Raw genomic sequence first — 22,756 nt, forward strand, 5'->3', positions numbered from 1 at the left:
ATCAGCGAGTCGAAGCACAAGCTCATTCCCAATTAAAACCAAACTATTTAGACGAGTCCATCGGCTGAACCAACTCGTAGAATTATTAGAATCGAGTGATGGATCGGGATCCAGCAATAATTGCATCTCTGTCATAGCTATGGATGGCATCAGAGTCGTCGGGAAAAGTCCTCTTGATCCACAGGCCAGGCCTACAATGATTTGAGAGTGGAACAGATCAATTTTGAGCGAAAAATATGGATTTGCATGTGTAACTGAAAACTTAATTATCAAAGAGATAAAACAAAAATGCAAACATGGGAAGCTTAAATTTCATAACGTCCTTTGATAATCCTTCCAAGGGCTGTTAAGGAGAAGAAAGCATCAAAAAATTTCTTCCAAGATATTGGGAGCTAGGGTTGTTGAAGGAGAACCAGCTGGGTGATCAGTAGCTATAACTAGAGAAGTATCACGGAGAACAAAATTTGGCAGCTACCACAAAATTTGTTTATTTAATATAAAAATTATCAACTCACAAAAGGGGATGTAGCTCAGATGGTAGAGCGCTCGCTTAGCATGCGAGAGGTATGGGGATTGATACCCCGCATCTCCAATTTTTTATTTTTTATTTTACCTAGAACATTAAAAAAATGAATCTTACGCATTTTTAATTAAAAAATAGATCTTTAAATAAATGTGCCCGTTCCATAAAACTGTGAAAGCAATCAAAACTACTACACTGGATTTCCTGCATCATAAAAGAATTCATTTGCTTATAATTGATTTATTAATTTTGTATAAATATTTTTTTAAATCATCTTCTAACTTAATTAAATGCATGTGCGATAAAGCAGTCTCAGTGCAAAATCGAGGATTAATATTAATTTTGATTCTAATTAAAACTCAATCAATTATTAAAAAAGATTATTTATATTAATGATCTCTTGTAAATTGTCTGGCTGACGATGGAAGACACGCGTGCACGTTCACGTGCATGTCCCATGCAGGCGACAAACTAAATGGTGGAGGCAGGCGATCCAGACGACCGTTAAAAAATCGAAGCACTCAGCGACGCCTCGTCACGTCGCACCGGATTTACTGTCCGACGCACAAAAAGTAGATTTCATGTGCAGTACACGCAAGCCAAGGTTAAGTTACTCCCGTGATCCACAATAATTTTAATTATATTTATTTAATTATATATAAGGTTATTTCTTCATTTTCAACCAGATAAAACAAATATTTTAAAATTTTACGATGTGGACCGTCGACCGGATCGGTGTGATGATTTCAGGTGATAAACGCATCTATTTCAATGATTAGGTGTAATTAAAAATTACTAAGTCCCAATCATCGCTCGCCACGTGGTTCGCGCTCTCCACGTTTTTTTATAATCGAATTACGCTCATGTCGTGCTAAGTTTCCGTACCGAGATGCTCACCCGTTCGGTGGTTAGCGAGACATTGGGCCCACCACGGACTGAGAAAGCCTAACAAGTGCAGAAAAGTACCGTTCGGCTAATTGCGTGCCGGCCACTTGTTTTTTTCTCTTTATTTTATTTTATTTTATATTTATTTTATGTTGCAAAATAGGATTTTATATATATTTTTGAAATATTCGATTAATTTGGCTATAAATAAAAGTCGGACACAGGCGGAGTCGACGGGGCACAGTGAGCGGTGGCCGATTCGTGCCGCGCGAGCCGCTGAGCGATCTGAACCGTCGAAGCGATACGATGAGGCCGTCGCTGTGGCGGCCGGCGCGGGTGGCCGACTTCTCCTCATCCTCGAAGCAGTGCGAGGGGTCGGCGGGGATGGAGGCGGCGGCGGCGACGGAGGGGCACGTCCCGGTGTGCGTGGGGGAGGAGATGGAGCGGTTCGAGGTGCCGGCGGAGCTGCTGAGCCGCCCGGCCTTCGCGGCGCTGCTCAGCCGGTCGGCCCGCGAGTACGGCTACCAGCAGCGTGGCGTGCTCCGCATCCCCTGTCCCGTCCCGCTCTTCCGCCGCCTCCTCCTCGCCGGAGGTGAGGCCGAGGCGGAGCTCCTCCGGGCCCTCCGCCACGAAGAGGAGTAAACCGTGAACGAATCGAATGGTCGAACAGTGAACAGTGGACAGTGAGGGACAATGATCCATTTTTTTTTCGTTTTCTTTTAGACGATTTAAAACTTTTTTTTTTGATCTTCTTCCCTCGTTGTGAGCTTCTAATTATTAAGAGTGCGAGCAATAATGAAAATATCTAAATAAAAGTCATGTCATGTTCTTTAATGGAACCGCTGCAAAATAATTTTCAGAAGATGGCATTTTAAGTGGGTAGAGGAAAAGGAAATTCCACTGATAAATGTATTCGATAATGATTTTTTTGTTTCTCTCTTTGGTTCTGAGTCATATTCTAATGCCCTGGCCATTTTTTGTTTGTCATTTTCTTCGTCCATCATTTGTGCATCCTAACTCCTAAGAAGCTCTTGTTGGCTTTACCCCAAGTATTTAGCAATGGACGCATGACATCTTTAATATAATAGTCAGATTAATTTTCAAAAATAGACGATTTGAGATTTATTCATTATATACTTATGACCTATGTATCTATATTTATCTTCATTCATATTCGTTGGGCCGATACCAGGAGAACCACTAAGATAATGGATCTAGAAGCTCTTGTTGGCATCGACACGCATGACAATCTGTTGAGCTCCGGCACTGCCTCCCGGCGTTGTGGAGTCGTTGCCTTCTATCTACCCAACGCTATCAGAAGGAAAGTAATGGGAATCCATGTGATACAGCGACAAGGAGGAGTCTATCTGGCACCGGTCAATAGTCACGGTGTAGGTCAAAGTTAAGGCGGTCAATATTAGGGCTTAAGCAAGGCTCGTCCGCATGACCCGAGCGGAAAGTGGCTACACCAACCGATCGGAGGAACCATTATTCGGTTGACCGTCTGAATGAACCAGTGTCTGGTCAGCCTGATCAGCAGGAGAGCGGGCCGAGCGAGCCACCCATCTGGCGTGAGATATAGCATTGCACGTATTAATAACGAACTTATAAAATAATAAAAGAGAAAAAAGTTGAGATACTTAATAAGGAGAGGAGAGAATAAAAAAGAATATTCCATCTATCATTAACTACAACATAGCCAAGATAAAATATTCTTCTATGAAGATTAATACTAATTCCATGAATCTAAGAAGTCAAGACAAAGATATTTTCTGTCAGTAATTAATATCATTAAATAGGGAAACATAAAGGGTCACTAAGAAAGGTATAAAAACATAAATTAAGTATAAAAAAAAATAAGATTCATTTCTGTCCCTATTATTTTTTTCAATTTCTCTTCTGTTTCTAATTTGAGCATCCAAAGACTAACACCAAAGACCTCTTCCTTGATTTAATTTGTTTTACAGAGAGCGAAGTCTTCATCCAATCAACAAAGTCGCCATCTTCCCGACTTTTCAATTTCACGCTTTTGGACAGGACCACTAAATCATGTGTTTGATTTTTTTTTTTTTTCTTGTCCAAATTTGTAAGAGGTATTTTAATCGGATTTCCATCATAGTTCTTTCTTTATTACAATGTTAATCCTCTTGTCATGATGCCTTCGATCTGAAGATCTTATTATATCTCTGCAGTAACAGACCCAAGAGATAAATTTTCAATCAAATTTTCAATACGATTTTTACAACTATACACCATGACAGCAGACACTAATTGTTCGTTTTTTGTGTGTAGCTGCTGCTACATGACAAATGAAGACAAAACACGGTTAATTAGGCTCTTGTTTGACTTGTCACCGAACATGTCGGTTCACTTCGATACATAATTAAAATGGCCACACACAAAAAAAGAGAATCAGTTTAGTAAAATATTCTATGATTAGACATTGTCTGAAAATCACGGTAAACTCCAAGGCAGAAAATAGTTAACCTTCTACAAGGCTTGGGGTGGGCAATGGAGGAGCGTCTTCCATTTGCATTAGACAAGGCAGAAAATAGCTGCAAGAAAGACACAAAGATCAAGCCACCGAATATTGTAAACTTCTATTTGATGAAAAAGGAATAGGCCTACCTGTTTATGCATGCTGACATTAGAACCGCCTCCCTCAACATCATGTAATATAATTGATCAGACTGTCAGAAATAACTCAACTACGGTTCATGCGCAATGCTATATAGTAGGTAACTCCCACCAGTAATTGCTGTTCCAGAGGATCTACTCTCCCCGATTCTTAGTTTGTCAAGCCATGATGGCACAGTCCTACCAGTTTACAAATCCTCTTCATCTTCTGGATTTTCAAGTGCAAGCAGATGTTTTCTGAAAGACGATGCTGCCTCTTCTCTCTCATCTAGCCTTCCAAGCTTGTCATATACGATGGCCATCAAATAGAAAGCTTCGGCAGCCATTTCGTGGTACTGCAAAAGAATGCACTTGTAACAAGCACTAAATCAAATTTGAAAGAATTTGAACTGGCAAAAGAGAACATTTCTGAATTCGGATGTAGTGCAATGTGAGAGAGATGCTAGCCACCATAATAACATTAGTGAGATAGACATGCATCATACAACTCACCTCCAGAATTTGCAGTTCATCAGAAGCTTGGCTTAGAGGATCTAGCACTGAATCAGGGTCTTCCGAAACTGAACGAGGCAAAATGGAGAATATGAATGGGATCAGAAATCAGGACATAATTTCAAATTAGGTATGAAGGTTTAAATTTATCATGTATACAGGAAATCAACCAATGCAGTGTGTAGGATCATGCATACTCACTTGAGAAGGTTGGGTCAGATAAAAGACATTTTGCTAGTGCAATGTTGGCTCGTGCACGCAGCTCAAGACCTCCATGACCTAGAATCTGAGGAAGAGCAAGATGAACGAGGGACAATGCCTTCTTTGCATGACTTGATCCAAGAGCAAGCCATAATTCAGCAAGTATGACAGTGGCTGATGCTTTAAGCAAATCTAAATTAAATATTTTGCAGAATGATAAACTTGCTAATGCATAAGGCAGTCCAAGGACAGTGTCACCAGCTTTCTGACAAAATCAAAAGGGTAGAAGATAAGTTCACTATGGGAGAATTAAGAATGAAATCAATAGGTCATGTGTTTTCTTTACCTTATGAATTTCAGCAAGCAAAAGAAGAACAGTGGCATTCTCAATCTGCATGTTAAACTTGTAGCATGTGGAGAACAGATTGCTTGCAACTGCAGCTGCCTAATTAGAACTACTTATTAGATGTATGTATATACATGGCAGATTTATTCATTCCAGCAATTCGAGCATAACTATCAATTGGGATTGCGCAAATTATTAACAAGAAATAATGATGGCAATATTTGTGTCCATGATCCACCAACAAACCTACAAGCCTATTAAATTGGACTAAACTAAATATGAATTGATTAACACATTTTCCTGTGTGAATATGAGCCTGTACATCAGAGTATGGCATGCTAGTAAAGCAGAAAATATCAATCAAAATAAATCAATAGTTGACTCTTGCCTCAATCCTCAACAAAGAAACCATACAAATATCAGTAAAAGTATAATAGTGAGGATGATATACTTGGCTAAACTGATTTGCTGCAAGTAAAGTTCGTGCATTTCGAAGACCAGCCTCTGTCTTAAGGTCCATATCCACTCCAGAAACAGATGAAGCAAGAACTCCAAACTTATCACAAATTTGTTGAGCAGCCTTCAAATTCCCCCTGGATCAGGTCCATTCAGAATGAAATATTTAGAACCTTACAGTAGATGATCTTCCAACTAGTCAACTATAGGCAATGAAGAAAAATTCAACAACATACCTGTGTAAAGCTCGCTCATGAAGAAGCTGTAGCTTAAGAAGCTGGATGTGTTGATTTGATAAAGAAAAAAATTTCTTTTCTGCAAACTTCAGTGCAGTTAATGCTTCTGCAAAGGAAATGAGAGGAATTGATAACATGTTTCATAAGACAGAAATTAATGCACATGAGGAAAGAAATAATTTTGGTGCTGCATCTGAAATATCTCAAATACATCAATTTATGTACCTTTCACACTAAACCAACAAAACATTGTCACACAATAGGAAGAAAGAAAATCAGTTCACTTCAAACATCTCAGTCAAGTGAATAAGAAAGACTGGAGAATATAGTCACATGAAATTTAGGGTGAGTAGATAATTACCAGTATATCCTTTGAATACACTCAAATGTTGTATTAGTTTTGCATATGCCAGTGACAACTCTGATGAACTGACAATAAAATCAAGTCATAAGTTTAGATAATTCATCCTTTCACAATTTGCAAAAAAAGATGTCGCCAAGACATTCAGCCAAGTAAGATACCTTGCAACATCAGCAAAGCACGTTGCATAAACCAAAGCATTCATCCGAACCAATGGAGAGCTTAAGAAAAAAAAATAGAAGATAAAATGAGCTACATAAAGTTAATGTTGCTATCAAGTTTAATTAATAGTAGTATTCATGTAGGATCACATAGGATTACAGCTGCTAGATGACAGAAAATTCTCTTTAGTATAAATAAAGGTTGAGCATCATATTGCAGAAGATACATCAATTGACAATAGTGATAGGACTAACCAGGATTAAAAAGTGATCCTTACCAATATACTTTCACAAAATGAGAGATGTAAGCAACATCACCAAAAAAACATTGTCAAAGCTATGTAGTACCAAAATAATAGCACATCTCAATTGCAAAAACGTAAGCAAACAATAACAGCAACAAAATCTAATAGATTCACCATATTGATAGAGTATCAGCTAGCTCCATGGAAGGCTCAATTCTTTTCAATAGTAAATGGGTAAGCAGTAAGCACGATGCTTTATCCAGTAATAGATTTTTTTTTATCATTATGACACATTAACTTAGTCAAACCTTGACCACTGTTGCCAGACCTTTAAAGTAAGTATTGCAAAAAAAAAAGATGCATATATGTTACTTGATTCATCAAGGTAAGAAACAGGCATCTTTCTTCAAAAAATATATATAAAAAATGGTAGAAACCATGACCATTCAACTGTTTAGAATTGGCAACATGGAACTTTGTGCATCCTTAAACACAAAGTATAAAAGAAAGTAATATTTACAGCTAAATCATTAATAATGATAGTAAATCCTAGTCAAAAAACATGCAAAGGATGTACCAAAACACTCCATCTAAGTCCATTCATGAAGTACTAGAATTACCTGCCATAGTATTCCCATGCTGTGGACCTAAGCAAATAAGACGCACCAGCCAATTGCAAGACAGACCCAGGAATAGGACTGGGCTGTCCATGAAACTGAAACACATCAAAATCATTAGCTGACAAGCTCCTGGACATATGTGACTTAAGCCATGGATTATCAACAGTTGTTAGGTTCTTAAGCCATGAAGTGCTAAAAGCACCAGTGTCGTTTAGTTGCAAAATCCCATCTGCTCCAAATTCACTTAACACTTTGGAACTTAACCTTAGCTCCTGTAGAGATGACAGGCAACAGGATTGCCAAGTATCACAACTTCAATGGAGAAATCATATTTAAATTAGGAGAAAATAAGTGTAATGAATAAAGAATTATTTACTTACCTTGCAGACACTTATTGGGCATGTTTTAAGCTTCATAGAAGCTTTGGGACCAAAAGAGATCAATGGTTTCTTCACATGCTGAAAAAATGAAGATGCTAGAAATTTTCAGTCATAGGAAACATACAGATTCCAGACAAGATGAGTCTTTTGTCCACAGCATAAAGGACAAACATGGATAGTAACAAAAAAATCTATATACTTTGCTACTTATACAACAGAAACAACAATAGGAAGCTAAATTAGTTCCAACTATTTCCAGTTGGCTACATAAATTTTCCCTCCATTAACTTTATGCAAGGCCAGTTCAAATTCCATGCCTCCCACGAGTGTTAATAGAGAAGAAAACAAATACAACTTATTCAAGAACAAGACGAAGATGCTGCAATAAAGCTAGTTAAAGTTACTATATATTTGCATATAACAAATATAACCACATCATCTTCAGATACAGTGAGTTAAAGAACAAAACAAGTCAGTTGATGAAGATATTGGGCTTCTTTACTCCCACCTCGACACTTTAGGGTAAGTGTGGGGATCCAAGTAATCCACCCATGATAGGTGGCCTAGGTGACTTCTTCACTTGATGGAAGACTATATAAATCTTTCCTCCAAGAACTTTATGCAAGGCTAGTTCAAATTCCATATCTCTCACTAGTGTTAATAGAGAATAAAACAAAAGATGCTGCAGACAGCTAGTTACAGTTACTATATATTCACATATGAACAGTAAACTACACCATCTTCACATACAGTGTGTTAAGTAAATGGGATCCAAGTGATCCCCACCCATGTGGCCTAGGTGATTTCTGAACTTTAACCATGAAGTCTTACTGAATACAGAGACATAATTAGAAGAGTTAGTTTAGCCTTTCGGAGAGCTAAGGCAATTGTGATAGTTTAACTTTTAAATATTCAAAAAACATTTTGTCACGAACCCTCATCCTTGGCTGTTCTGATTTGATTTTGTTTTCTAAGCTTCAGGAAACATAACATCTTCTGTAAAAATATGTATCCCCACAGTATTATCAACATTGATAGGATTTGTGGAATACAAAGAGCAAAATTAATAAAACTAACACTAACATAATATACAGGCTGACTATCCATAAGGACATGCTTTATTTAATCTTAAACAGTAGATCCAATCTAAAAGAAACTACCTTTTAATATTCTTTTGATAGCAAATCCATAACACATTCCAGAAACACAAGAAAAATCAGGAACAAAAATGCTTTTGCCTTTTTACAGATTTGGTCTTACTCTTTGTAAAATAGAATTGTTGTAGAACAGATTTCTTAGATAAATTGTTTACTTTTTTACAGATTTGGTCTCACTCTTTGTAAAATGTAATTGTTGTGAAACAAATTTCTTAGATAAAAGCACAAAACAATATAAGTATCGTTTTTAACTTACCCTATAAATGGAGAAGAAATTTCATTATCAAAATTCTAAAAAAGATAGCCTACTTAGCTAAGGCCTTTTTTGGTCCAACCTATCTCTCAAAATTGTTGGTGGCAGAACAAAAATTAAAAATCAGATTGCCATTCAACAAATGAAAATGGTTAAGAATGAACTCTCCAGGAATTCTAGCACCATTATGTTCTAAGAAGAAACATTCAATAATTGAAGAAATAAAAAGATACAGTAACAAAGATTGATATTATTTTTAAAAAAAAATCAGAAGTGCAGAAATAACTTGACTAAACTAACCTTAAGATCAAATTTTGCCAAGGCAAGCCGATTGAAGGCTAACAGATTTGTGAGCTTTAGATGATTAGCCCTACCAAGCGATCTTTTAAGAAGCACAAGCAATTGTTTCTGGGTGGATAATGGTGTAGCAAGACCAGTAGAAGTGCCCAGTAAATATGGGGAACCAATAATTCCAGTCATATTTGAAACTCCTACTTCGGACAATAGTTTGCATATAGCTGCCAATGTGTAAGCAAGGCATGCATCGTCATTGTTCTACAACAATTAGTACATTCAGAATCAGTTGAAAATGTATAGGCACTCAAGCAAGGACTCACAAATAGACATAAGGATAATTAATATCTTATCCTATGCTCACCACATCAATTCCAATTATATGCAAATATTTTTATGAGGATATATTGCTAAATGCTTAATGCGGTTAAATCTTTTGAAACTGTGCCATGATGGACCACCTACACTTGTTTTCATTTGTTATGCATATCAAACACTTAACAAGTTTGCATCCAAACTCAGTGACAGATGCATGTCTCTGCAATAAGGGAGAAAACTTGGGTTGTAGGCCAAATCATGATCTACACAATTATTACACAATTCTAGATTAACAATCATAAGGTGTGTCTACTTGAGTGAACAAAGAGGGGAAAGAAAGGAAAAGTGGTGGTGAAAAGACGAGAAGGTTTGTATCATGATCTACACAATTATTACACAATTCTAGATTAACAATCATAAGGTGTGTCTACTTGAGTGAACAAAGCGGGGAAAGAAAGGAAAAGTGGTGGTGAAAAGACGAGAAGGTTTGTATCATGATCTACACAATTATTACACAATTCTAGATTAACAATCATAAGGTGTATCGACTTGAGTGAACAAAGCGGGGAAAGAAAGGAAAAGTGGTGGTGAAAAGACGAGAAGGTTTGTCTACTTGAAAAGAAAGGCAAGAAGAGAACATGAGATAAAAATTGGCAAAACAACCTCTTTCATTTTATCAACCCCAAGACATGGAGAGTTAAATCCAGTCTTTTCCTCTCATCCTCCCTTCCATTCATCTTTAGATGGAGCCAACAGTGGGGAAAGAAGCTCCAAACACCCCCTGCCCTTACTTTTACTGTGTCTTCTTCTACCAGAGTAGCTAAGAGAACTAACGCTTTTCCCCTTTCCCTTCCCTCTACTGAGCTCCCTTCCCCTCAAGTAGACATGTCCTTAACTATCACTACCAGTAATAACCCTTTTACCATTTTAACCCATTATAACAGTTTTGAATAGCAGCCCAGAAATCTAAAACGAATCCACCAAATCAACAATTTTTTAAGATCACAAACAAAATATATTTATCTTGAGCATAAAAAGAACTTATAGAGAAAAAAAAGTTGAATGCAAAATGCCAATATTGGGAAGTTGTTAAATAAACTAATCATTTGTTTTAAGAAGAATGATGTCCAGTAAAAAACAATGATATCTAAGTTTAAATGAGAGGTATAAATACTCAATTAAAGTATATCAACCACAACATACCTGTTGTGAGACCCTTACTGCTTCAGTTAGAGCCTGACAAGAAGAGAAAACTAGAGCAGTTAGGACTCAAACAAGCTGAGCTAATTGCAGAATAGAGAACTTCTGAAACCACTATATGCTAAAGAAGGTACTGTTAAGACAAAATCAGTGTAGCTAATCAGATATGCCACACTGAACAATTATCTGACATTTCAGAAATAATTTAAGGCAAAAATTGAGCAATTAAATATCCTTCCATGAAATCCAAGAAGAAAAAAACTTCAATGCCATTAAACAGATGTATAAATGACACAACCATCAGGTCCTCAGCAATGCTGCTCACGCACTTATATCACAATTTAGTCAAAGAGTAGCTCAAAGAAAATAATCAATGGGCCTCTTCGTGCAGCTGCAAAATACTAGAAAATATGTATCTAATGACAACAAACAAGCTAAATACTTGACCCATAAACAAATGGTGCTGTATAGAAATTTACAATCTTAATGGCAAGGAAAAAGAGAGGAGAAAAGGATGATGGCTTTAAAGAGATTACCTCCAAAGCTTTCTTAGGATGGCCAAAATGACTATGCAGCGAGCCCAGACATAGCAAAGCAGTTTCATATTTCCCAACCTCAAATTCAGAGGACGGAGCAGCTGATCTATTAAAAAGTCCTTCCATCCCTGCACTTTAGGGGTTCGAGTATCCAATCAGAAAACAGGGCTTCTTATTTTCAAAGTTACCATTGTAAAATATTGGTTAATAGTAATGCACATTAAGAATATAATTCATGAAACTATACCAAAAGTGATTCCCATTACATGAAGAATTAATGAAGGGAAAATCTGTCGGACGAATTTGTAAAAACAGAATACACATGTTAAATTGATAAAATGAAGCATGCATATAAAGACAACACAAGATATTAAGAATACAAGGATGTGGGTGTAACAACTGCAAGAAATTTGAGTTTAAAATATTATCTGTTTACTTAACTTTCAGAAGAAAATGAAAATAAAAACTTGACAGTGGGAATCATTTGACGCTATGATGAGACAGTATCAATCAAAGATCCATTGTTAAGGGGAAATACTTCATTTGGTAAGAATAACTGAAACAAAAAAAAGAATAACCGAAACCAAGAAATAGCTTTTGATGGTTATTGACTGTAGAAATATCTAATAATGTACAGATAGTTTGTTTCTAAGTAAAACAAGATTGTAGCAATGGTATCTCATTCAATAAGACAAACAGAGATAGAGTTTATCACACTATTTAGCCATGCTATTCTTCTAGAAAACATGATACCAATAAAAGATCTGATCATGAACCCAATTCTTCAGTTGAATAAAACTTCCATGATTTCCGACTTTCAGGTGGGAACAAATATCAAAATCTCATATCTCTAAAGTGTATATGAAGCCTTTCCAGAGCAATGATAGAGCCTTTGTGCCCTATCCCAGCCTTTTCCATGCTTTCCTGTGTGCTTAGGTAAATCAACATCTACTCTCATGTAAACAAACATGAGGATGAATAATTAACATAATGTCAAATTATTATAACTACTCCATGAAGAATTTACTCCAACTCTAGATTCAACCAAAAGTCAAAAGGCACATATCCAATACAAATCTATACCTGTTGTCGAAGTAGCAGTGCAGGCTGTCTAAAGCAGCAACATAATCATCATGATAAAGAGCATTTAAGTATTGCAAGTAATGAACCTACAAAAAAATTGAAGGGTTAAGAGTGTACTGAAGCAAGAACCATCCAATCAATGCCTACTTACTATGTTTGCATCCAAATCCAATAGGTCCTCAACTTACACGATGAAGTTCTGGAGCAAGCTTTTGTAACTGCTTTAGAGTAGCCGCAAGTGAATTTAAGGGAAATGACGCTGCATTCCTGGCAAGGAAAAGATGTAACAGCAAACAACAATTTTGCTAGACAAGTTAATCAATACTCACTTCTCAAGCAAATCAGCTTGAACATTCAGGTAGCCTTCTATTTGCCACCTTGATCGAAGGATTCCTAAACTATCATCTCGTCTGAAATTATGCAATAAAGGAATAAGCCCACCACTTTGTGCAGTATCATCAACATGCTTCATCTTCAGATCAAAAGAAGTCTGGTTATCTGGAATTTACATTGATATGGTCTTTTACTGAGCCAAATTCAATTTAAATTGATAAGAGAAATTAGATCAAGACAGGAGTAACTTTTTATAAACAAACATAAGACATCACACACCAGTGGAAGAACATTAGCAACAAAAGTTCAAAAACATCCACAAGCAACAAAATTAGAAAACATAGGATGGGTTTTGAATGCATATTCACATTATAAAATTGCATTTAAAAGTACTTGAAGTTAGTAAAAGTATCCTTCAAAAATATATCTAAAAAATAGTTGTTTTAGTAAAAATATCCTTCAAAAATTGCTATCTGAGGCAACTTTACCTTCCAGTGTTTGGTAAAAGTGCACTAAGGAAGTACTTTTGTAATATAACAAAAATACAGCATAAATGCCAACTGAAATACAGTAGAATTATATATAGATACCTAAAATGTTTCTGTATCAGAATAATTAACTGTAATTTAATTATTTTGATAAATTGATATTTATATGTAAGTAGCATTTTTATTGAAATTACTATTTGCTGTCAATTTTAAATCTATCAAATGCATCATTAAAAAAAGTAAATAATTGGAAATAATATCTTCTTACAATTGACAAAAATAATGCAATATTATTTACTGCAAGGAATGATTGCTAAATAATAATCTTATGAAAAATTAAAAGTATTAAAAATAATTTTAAAAAAATGTTACAAGGCAGTCAAACATTATATAACTTGATAAAGAATTTATGAAATGAATAGACCATTTTAAAATAACTTAATAAGAGAAATTGTTAAAATAATACTACATAATAAAATTAATTAATTACCAAAGAAAAACTAATATAGGATCATGCTATCATATAGTTAGAAAATATTGCCACAAGATTATACATAAAATTATAGAAACTCTAACATTGTCATTAACAAGAGCAAGGATAAACTCTAATCTCTAGTTTTTCACATTACATTGGCTGAATCTTCAAGTCATATTCACCACAATCTTCTCTCTATCTCTTGTTAATTCTACTTGCATTGTGCTAATTAATGAATGGAGTAATTGAATGCTCTAATAATGAAGAGAAACTTTAAAAATTATAGATTTTAAGTAGAACTAAAATTGAATAGGTAGACATATTTTGACAAAGGTTCCAAAATCTTGTCGACCATATTGAGTGCCTGGTTGAAGGGTGTCCTAAATGAGCAAAAGAGGAGGAACAAGAAAATTTAGAAAGGCATCATCATCGTCATGAACCACAATCAACACTCTCATCATCATCAAAGGCAAGTGAAACCAATCAACGTTGTCATGAACCACAGTGAAACCCTTGATGTTATCACCAACTATAGTGAAATCTTCAGTGTCATTGCGGACCATAGTGAAGTCCTCAGTGTTGTTGCAATGGGAGAAACCCTTGGCATTGTCACACTCGAGTGAAGCCCTCATTGTCCCAAGACCTCATCAAAGCCCTCAACGTCATTGCTAGTCCATTTCAAAGCCAAAGTGTCTTCTTTGAGTGATTGGAATGAAGAGTGGTTTCTAGTCTCTAGGCCACTTTATGCACTTTAGACTAAAAGAAAAAAAAAAATTAAGTCATATTTTGTGGGCCGAGCAGTTGGACAGTAAGTAAATAAAAAAAATGAGAAAAGATGAGAACACTAAAATGAATGTGTGGGATGACTAGAAAAAAATACAAAACAAAATTATTATCCAAGAATAACTATAATAGCTCCAAAAGCTGACAAAATGAGAGAAAATAAGTCAAGATGATACCAATATGTTAAAAATGACCAATAGATTTTGTAGTTAGTCCCGTCAGCTAAAATGAAAAAGTTACAATTTTGTCTAAACTACAAAAATAACATCCCAGTTGCACATACCAAAATGAAGACTAAAAAATACCATAAAGGTGAAATGGAAATCAAAATGTGGCTATGCAGATGCAAATTACTCTTAGAATCAACCACCTTGTTAAAATTAAGTACTGCAAAATGTATGAAAACATCGTACTGCTATATCACAGACCTTCAGGAAAACTAGAAAGTAACTTTGCCCTAACATTTAGCAAATTTTCTGAAGCTTGTGCACTGTTTTCTAGGCTATATTCATCGAGCTCAGCAGGCTCGCAATCAAGTTCTGGATACTCTTGCAGTTCATGGTTTTCTGATTCATCAAAATCGTTCTCTTCAGCCAATTCATCCATAGAACCATTTGAGTTACAGTATGCTGCTAAATTTGTCCAAAGATGGCAAACTCCCTAAAAAACATATAACAGAAGAGCAATATGTGAACATTAACTATATAACTGGTTAGTTATTACAATCATTCCTGCGATATAAATGAAGTATATAAACTTTGACAAACAAAGAACTTCAGAGAAACAAGATGAAAAATGACAAGAAAAACTCTGGGATTGTAAAAAAGTAAAGAAACAAAAAGTGAACAATTTGTTAGCCATTTTCAGCCCACACCATCAGGTAAGGTGGTGGGGGATAAGTGTAATGTAAATTGTACTCAAGATAATTGACAAGTTGATCCAGTAATTATTTAGTGACTCTTACTATGACATTTTTGGCCTTGAAACTTGATAGCAGCCATACTTATTCAATGCAATTGACCTTATTACCCAATATTCTTAATATAGAAATCTATTTAACTCTATTTTCCTTATTGTTTCTCAATATTGTATGTACCTGTTTAGCATGTCCAAACACTCATTTTGCCCCACAATGTGAAGAATCAATATTGGTTGTTAGGATCAATGGTGAAGCTAAAGGGCAGTGAATAGTGAGAAACTAGACACATCAAAGTCAAATTTGTCACCTCAGCGTCTGTTGAGCCATTACTAAACATGCAATTTGTCATCTCAACGCTTGTCGAGCCACTACTAAACATGCAATTTTCTATCAAGTTACTACATCTGGTTAATTAAGAAACACATGATATCATAAGATGGCCTAATTTAAATTCTTTGCCACCCTCATCAAAATAATCTGATTGGGCTTGACCATTTGATGCGGATTGCAATACTGATAATTCATATAGCGTGATGGTACCTTTACGATATTTGAGTTACCAAATAGGCATGCCAATGGTGAGGTTCATTGTGTGAACACGCGGCACACTGCTGCAAGTGTATATACCACCCTGAGGGAGTGAGGAAATTTCTCCATGGGTCACTCATTTATTGTGCATGCACTTGAACTCAACATGGGTCATGGATATTAACATAGGTTCTTTGAAGCTCTTGTTTGAGTAGGAGTTTCATTAGATAAAGCTATGAGATTGGTAGTATGGAATGCAGATTCAAGTGAAAAATACCTCCAATGTGCATTCCTTATATTTAATGTAGTAATTTGTGTTGGACCTCGTGGTAGTTTTGATGTGATCAACCAAGTTAGTTAGGTCCTGCGTTTTGTCTGACCCCTGTGTCTGAGTGTGCAGGAACTTAGGAGCACAGGAAGTCGAGCGGAAGACGCAGCTAGCGAGAAGGACGGCACGGGAAGGGAGCCGACGAGCTCGGTGCGTCCGAAGGATGAGAGAGCTGCGGAAGAGTACTCCGGTGGAGCGAGAAGAACGTGTACGGCGTTCGAGGGACGAGAAGCCCGACGGAAGCCTGCTCGAGGAGAAGGCCGGGAATTGGATTCGAGTGAGCCCTATTCCGGTGGGCCGCAATCACCCAAGGAGCCGAACCGGAGCAAGTCAACTGGAGTTGACTTGTCAACGGTTCGGTCGACCGAACCTATTGATCGGTCGACCGAACCCTTCATTAACCAAAGTCAACCGCAGCAGACACGTCGAATGCCACATCAGAAGCTGACCGTTGGTGGAGCTGATCGGTCGACCGAACCTACTGATCGGTCGACCGAATCCAAGTTTATCTAGAGACCAAGTCGAGCAGTTTGATCGGGCCAACTCAGCTGGAGACCGTTGGCCAATCGGTCGACCGAACAAAAGGATCGGTTGGCCGATCGGTCGACCGAACAAAAGGATCGGTCGACCGAACCTAAGCTCGATCCACGGAGACTGCACCTGGACAGAAGACTGGGCAGGTACAGCAGGTTCGGTCGACCGATCCCTCTCGAGTCAAAACCTGATCCCGAAGATCAAGTCATCCGATAAGCTCTAGAACCCCTATATAAAGAGGGTCTCGAGCAGCTGTAAAGAACATCGAATACGAACGATTTTTATCAACTCTGTACTCTCATTCTCGAAGCAATAGTTCTGTGCTCTCTAAGTGTAAAAGACTTCTCCGCCTTCAGCAAAGGAGTTCTTTCTAGTGTGCTCTTTCATTGCCCTGGATTAACAACCCTCTTGGTTGTAACCAGGTTAACTGCTGAGTTCCTTTTCATTTTTGTTAAGTCTTACTGTTTATTACTTTATAGCTATTGCATCTCGTTGAGTTGAAAATCCGAGGAGGGTATAATTTCTATTGCAGGCAATTCACCCCCCTCTTACCGGTCTCCGCTGCACCTACAAGTGATATCAGAGCCCAACAGCCTCAGAAGAACTAACCGCCATCTGAAGCACAAAGATCAGAACAATGGCCGGCGCGAACATCTATCCCCCGAAGTTCGACGGAGATTTCGCTACATGGAAGCGAAAAATGGAGGTATTCTTTAAAACAGACTTTGATATTTTAATTACTATGAAATATGGTTTTGCAACGCCGAAAGATAAAGAAGAAAACACATGGAGCAAGAAGGAGCAAGCCAACTTCATCGCCAACGGAAAGGCTGAGTTCCATCTACTCAGTGTACTGTCACCACAGGAGGTAAATCGGATCGGAAGTTACGACTCCGCGAAAGATCTCTGGGAGAAATTCCTGGAGCTCCACGAAGGTACCTCCGAAGCGAAGCTAGCGAGGCGCGACATCCTCCGGAACCAGTTGACGAACCTCCGGATGAACCAAGGCGAGAAGGTAGCGCAGCTCCAAGCAAGGATCAAAGAGCTGATCACACAATTAACCAATCTTGGAGAAGAGGTAACGAACCGGGACTCAATCCGGTATGCGCTCAATGCCTTCCCCAGAACTCCAGAGTGGGCCTCTTTAGTAGATGCATACTACATCTCTAAGGATCTCAAGGTAAGTACTTTAGAACAATTATTTTCCACTTTTAAACTTCACGAATCTCGAGTTTCAGAGTCCAATGGAGTAGAGAAGTCCAGTCAGAACATTGCCTTAAAGGCAAAAATCAACAGTTCTGACTCCGAAGCCTCGGTCGACGAATTGGTAAGACGCTTCAATATATTTTTTAAATCTAACAAATTTAGATCGCAGAGGCATGAGAGAAAAAGAAGAACGATTCGTTGCTACAACTGCAACGAAGAAGGGCATATCAAGGATGACTGCCCGAAATTGAAGAGCAAGCACAAGGAGAAGACAAAGACCAAGTACAAGAAACCAGATTCCTCCAAGCATAAAAATCTGAAGGCGACATGGGACAACTCTTCATCCTCCGAGTCAGAAGTCGAAGAATTCTCGGGACTAGCACTGATAGCCAACCATCAGCTAGAAGAAACATCTAACTCAGAAATAAGCATTGATGAAGGGGGAGGAACATCCGAAGAAGCAAGCAGCAGTGAAGGGGGAGCGTCACCAAAACAGGTAAGTAAGGTACGCAATCTAACCTCAACTCAATCTTTTAAATTTATCAAGTCTCTTTCTAGAGAGTTAGATCAATTAGAAAAAGAAAATGTTGAACTAAAGTTGAACCTAGCAAGAGCATGCCCGTTAGAAATGTATGATCATCTAAAATCAGAAAATGATAATTTAAAATTAGAAATTGAAAAATTAAAAATTGATGCTTGCTTAAATAGATTTCCAAAATCAAAAGTTAGAATTTATGGAAAATTGAATTGGTACATTAAACAACATCAGGGTCAACTTAGGAAAATTCCTAAAAGTTATATACCCTCTATGTTTTTAAAGAATCCCGTAGGAAGGAACCTTTACTGGGTTCCAAAATCTGTACTTGATTAATTTTACAGTGATAAAATTAAACTTTGAGTTTCTTTATGGAAGCTTTGTTTAAGGAAGTGGTTGTTGCTCCAATAACCAAGAAGGCCTAGTGCCTCGCCACGACCTGGAAGCCGAAATATCGAAATAAATGTTTAATTAACCTTTTGATAAAAGCATTAATATTAGAATTAAACAATGCTTTAAAAAATTTTTAAACATATCATTAGGAACTCTTTAAATATTTTTCCTTTGAAAATTTTTAAAAGTTTCTTGAAATTTTAACTTAAAAGTTTTCCTTTGAAAATTCTGAAAAATTGATCTTAACTTAGAAATTTTTTTTAAGTTAAAACCTACTTCAACTTCTGTAACTTGTTTGCCCCCGTTTTTGCTGTGATCAAAGGGGGAAAATAAAGAAAAGTACAAGTTTAGGGGAGTTAGGAGGAGTTAGGAAGGTTTAAATTTTTAATATTCTTTCTAAATATTGTTGCAATTTTACTTATTGCAAAACTTATGCTTAATATGCTAGTTTAGTAATTTTTTTCTTTAAAATTACTTCTTATGTATGTTTTAACCCTAATTTGAACTTGGGTTGATGCACATCAAAAAGGGGGAGATTGTTGGACCCCGTGGTAGTTTTGATGTGATCAACCAAGTTAGTTAGGTCCTGCGTTTTGTCTGACCCCTGTGTCTGAGTGTGCAGGAACTTAGGAGCACAAGAAGTCGAGCGGAAGACGCAGCTAGCGAGGATGGCACGGGAAGGGAGCCGACGGGCTTGGTGCGTCCGAAGGACGAGAGAGCTGCGGAAGAGTACTCCGGTGGAGCAAGAAGAACGTACGCGGCGTTCGAGGGACGAGAAGCCGGACGAAAGCCTGCTCGAGGAGAAGGCTGGGAATTGGGTTCGGGTGAGCCCTATTCCGGTGGGCCGCAATCACCCAAGGAGCCGAACCGGAGCAAGTCAACTGGAGTTGACTTGTCAACGGTTCGATCGACCGAACCTATTGATCGGTCGACCGAACCTACTGATCGGTCGACCGAACCCAAGTTTATCCAGAGACCAAGTCGAGCAATTTGATCGGGCCAACTCAACTGGAGACCGTTGACCGATCGGTCGACCGAACCTAAGCTCGATCCACGGAGACTACACCTGGACAGAAGACTGGGCAGGTACAGCAAGTTCGGTCGACCGAACCTGGGGATAGGTCGACCGATCCCTCTCAAGTCAAAACCTGATCCCGAAGATCAGGTCATCCGATAAGCTCTAGAACCCCTATATAAAGAGGGTCTCGAGCAGCTGTAAAGAACATCGAATACGAACGATTTTTATCAACTCTGTACTCTCATTCTCAAAGCAATAGTTCTGTGCTCTCTAAGTGTAAAAGACTTCTCCACCTTCAGCAAAGGAGTTCTTTCTAGTGTGCTCTTTCATTGCCCTGGATTAACAACCCTCTTGGTTGTAACCAGGTTAACTGCTGAGTTCCTTTTCATTTTTGTTAAGTCTTACTGTTTATTACTTTATAGCTATTGCATCTCGTTGAGTTGAAAATCCGAGGAGGGTATAATTTCTATTGCAGCCAATTCACCCCCCTCTTGCCGGTCTCCGCTACACCTACAATTTGTACTCTTATTGATACTGTATACAGATCTTGGTTCATTATGCACTTTCTCCTTTTAATATTTTTATGCCCCTTTAGTTGCTTCCAAAACTCTTAAATTTATGCCCCTTTAGTTGCTTCCAACACAACATAATGATAATGACAATGATGATGATAAGGTAAGATGGTACAGAACAGCAGAAAGCCTATATTCCTGCTTATTTAAACTTCACAGATCCTTGTAAAGAAAGTTGGAAAATGCTGACAGCACAGTAGGCGGGGTTATGCTGAATATAATTGGAATTCCTTCGGCTTCAGCTATTATTGCTAGAACTCACATAGACAGAAAATATATTCTTCTTGCACACCAAAGCAAGCTCCAAAATACAAGCCTCAGAATAAGGCAACTAAACAACACGAATCCCAAAACAAATACAAAAAGGTTTGGCACTAATTTTAACTAATTATTTTGTCATGTTACACACTAATTCACCAGGAAGACAATAAATAAGGTTCCTGAGCATGTTTAAATTTTAAGTATATAGCAGAATAATAAAAATTTGAAGCACCTCAAAAGATAGCATATTGAAGGCCAGTATGCAACACCGCAGAAAGATCCCCAAGTGACCATTTGGATCCAAATAGATCTGTTCATCTTCCATCGAAGATCCTTCAGGACTGGAAAGCACGCCTGATCAAATTCATAAGAGAAGTCATAATTTTTATTAGCATCCAACCTGAATATCCAAGTCATGAATACAAACATGAATAGATCAACAGCTTATTTACCTCGCAGCTTATCAAAAAAATTAAATAGATCATCTGGTGAGGATAGTGCCGAAAGGTTGGCAATCAAATCCGTACTAAGCCAACCCATATGATCAACAGCCTTCAGCTGGTTCATAAATTCTCCCAGTGTAGGTTCAAAGAAACCCTCACAAGACTTCGATAAAATAAGCACAGTATGAGTTAGAAGAGTATGGTTAGCTAAGAACTAGAACTTCAGCATATCAAAGACGAGAGTAAAATAGCCGACTAATCAAATGATTCTGCAAGGTACAAGAAACAAGGAAAGAGCACATAAATTACATAAGAAAAGCATTGTTCAATATCAAATGCTTTGCTCATCCGCAAAAAGTGTGAAGATGTAGAAATGCACCACAATGACAATAAAAGCAAGTACTTGGCAAAATTTAAATTCACTGGAGAACAAAAAAAACAGATTTTGGAAGTTCAAACAAATATATTAAGTAAGAAAACAGTCTAACTGAAAGATTGATAAAACTAGGAGGGGCTTCGAACCAAAACCTATTGACTGGAAGGCTACCAGTAAAGATAAGTACCGCGAATCAAACGGAAGACACTGAAAAGAACGGAACAAGGGTGTTTGAGATCGAACCCTAGTGAGCGAAAAGAGGAAGAGACCGAGGCGCTGGTGTTCCGAGATGGACTGGCGAGTGCAGTGCAAAGGTGGCTGAGCGAAAAGCTGAACGAGGTGGCAGACGGCGATCTTATGGGGGGTGACGTCGAACACCTCGGAGCCGCCCTCCTTCGTGCTTCCTCCGCCACCCATGACCGGACTCATTTCCGGGAGAGTTCACAATCGCAGCGAGCGAACGGAGAAGCGACGAGGACGAGGGTTTCTGCTGGCGGAAATTACTTTCGTCGCCCAACCCCACATGCCAATTCAACTTCTAAAGCGCAATACTTTTGGCACCGAGTAATTCGCCACCCGCATCTTGCACTCACCCATGAATTGCAAAGCGCTGACAACTGATTTTTTCATCAATTTTTTTTTTTAAAATATTAATATTCTATTCAACTTTAATACTAATTGTTAGGCCGTAAATAAATTAAGGGAAAATTTGCATGTAGTCCTAATTGATAAACACAATTTTACATGCACTCCTTATTAGAAAAAAATTTTTCTTTTCACTCTCTAGTCTAATATACTTACCTAATTGTCTCTGATATTTTAAGTATAAAAAGTCTAAAAATGAGTATAAATCCTCTTAAATTCAGTACAATTAAACTAGAATCCAGTATATTTTCTATTAAATTGAGTACGATTCTTTTTTCACCTCAATTGGATGGAAAATATAGTAGATTTTTTTTAAATGGTACTCAATTAGATGTAAAATATACTAGATTTTCTTTAAATGATACTCAATTGGATGAAAAATATACTAGATTTTTTTCAAATGATACTGAATTTAAGAGGAATTATATTAAATAGGAAAAAGTCGTACTCAATTTAATATAAAATATACTCGATTCTAGTTTAAAATGCTGAATTTAATAGGAATTATACTCATTTTTAGACTATTTATACCTAA

General features: G+C 37.4%; 2 protein-coding genes across 3 annotated transcripts; one reads left to right on the plus strand and one right to left on the minus strand.

Annotated features, from left to right (window-relative positions):
- Positions 1-1,635: 1,635 nt before the first annotated feature.
- LOC121998536 (auxin-responsive protein SAUR71-like) lies at positions 1,636-2,247 on the plus strand. The gene has a single exon (XM_042553501.1). It carries the CDS (start codon positions 1,715-1,717, stop codon positions 2,048-2,050), a length of 336 nt encoding a protein of 111 aa, XP_042409435.1. The 5' UTR covers positions 1,636-1,714; the 3' UTR covers positions 2,051-2,247.
- A 1,369-nt stretch (positions 2,248-3,616) lies between these two features.
- Positions 3,617-22,136, minus strand: LOC122015050 (anaphase-promoting complex subunit 5-like). Of its 2 annotated transcripts, XM_042571700.1 has the most exons (21): positions 21,820-22,131; positions 21,210-21,363; positions 20,990-21,111; positions 14,892-15,123; positions 12,714-12,882; positions 12,573-12,651; positions 12,385-12,470; positions 11,302-11,434; positions 10,769-10,801; positions 9,254-9,508; positions 7,544-7,621; positions 7,164-7,435; positions 6,299-6,358; positions 6,138-6,205; positions 5,777-5,882; positions 5,536-5,677; positions 5,085-5,183; positions 4,739-5,003; positions 4,538-4,605; positions 4,037-4,380; positions 3,617-3,963 (listed from the first exon to the last, which is right to left on the minus strand). In XM_042571700.1, exons 1-20 carry the CDS (start codon positions 22,003-22,005, stop codon positions 4,234-4,236), a joined length of 2,754 nt encoding a protein of 917 aa, XP_042427634.1. In that variant the 5' UTR covers positions 22,006-22,131; the 3' UTR covers positions 3,617-3,963; positions 4,037-4,233. The 2 variants fall into 2 exon arrangements, with proteins under 2 accessions (XP_042427634.1, XP_042427644.1); XM_042571710.1 differs by lacking the exons at positions 3,617-3,963; positions 4,037-4,380; positions 4,538-4,605 and having other exon boundaries at positions 4,830-5,003; positions 5,085-5,179; positions 21,820-22,136.
- Between the last annotated feature and the right edge of the window lie 620 nt (positions 22,137-22,756).

Source organism: Zingiber officinale, chromosome 1A (genome assembly GCF_018446385.1).
Source record: "Zingiber officinale cultivar Zhangliang chromosome 1A, Zo_v1.1, whole genome shotgun sequence".
NCBI classification, from domain to species: Eukaryota; Viridiplantae; Streptophyta; class Magnoliopsida; order Zingiberales; family Zingiberaceae; genus Zingiber; species Zingiber officinale.

Excerpts from the sequence above, each read along its gene's own strand:
- LOC121998536 (XM_042553501.1), top strand. The coding sequence starts at position 1,715 with ATGAGGCCGTCGCTGTGGCGGCCGGCGCGGGTGGCCGACTTCTCCTCA.
- LOC122015050 (XM_042571700.1), bottom strand. The coding sequence starts at position 22,005 with ATGAGTCCGGTCATGGGTGGCGGAGGAAGCACGAAGGAGGGCGGCTCC. Across the intron at positions 6,359-7,163 it reads GCATGGGAATACTATGGCAG|CTCTCCATTGGTTCGGATGA; the intron begins GTAATTCTAGTA and ends TTTTTTCTTAAG. Across the intron at positions 4,606-4,738 it reads ATCTGACCCAACCTTCTCAA|TTTCGGAAGACCCTGATTCA; the intron begins GTGAGTATGCAT and ends TGCCTCGTTCAG.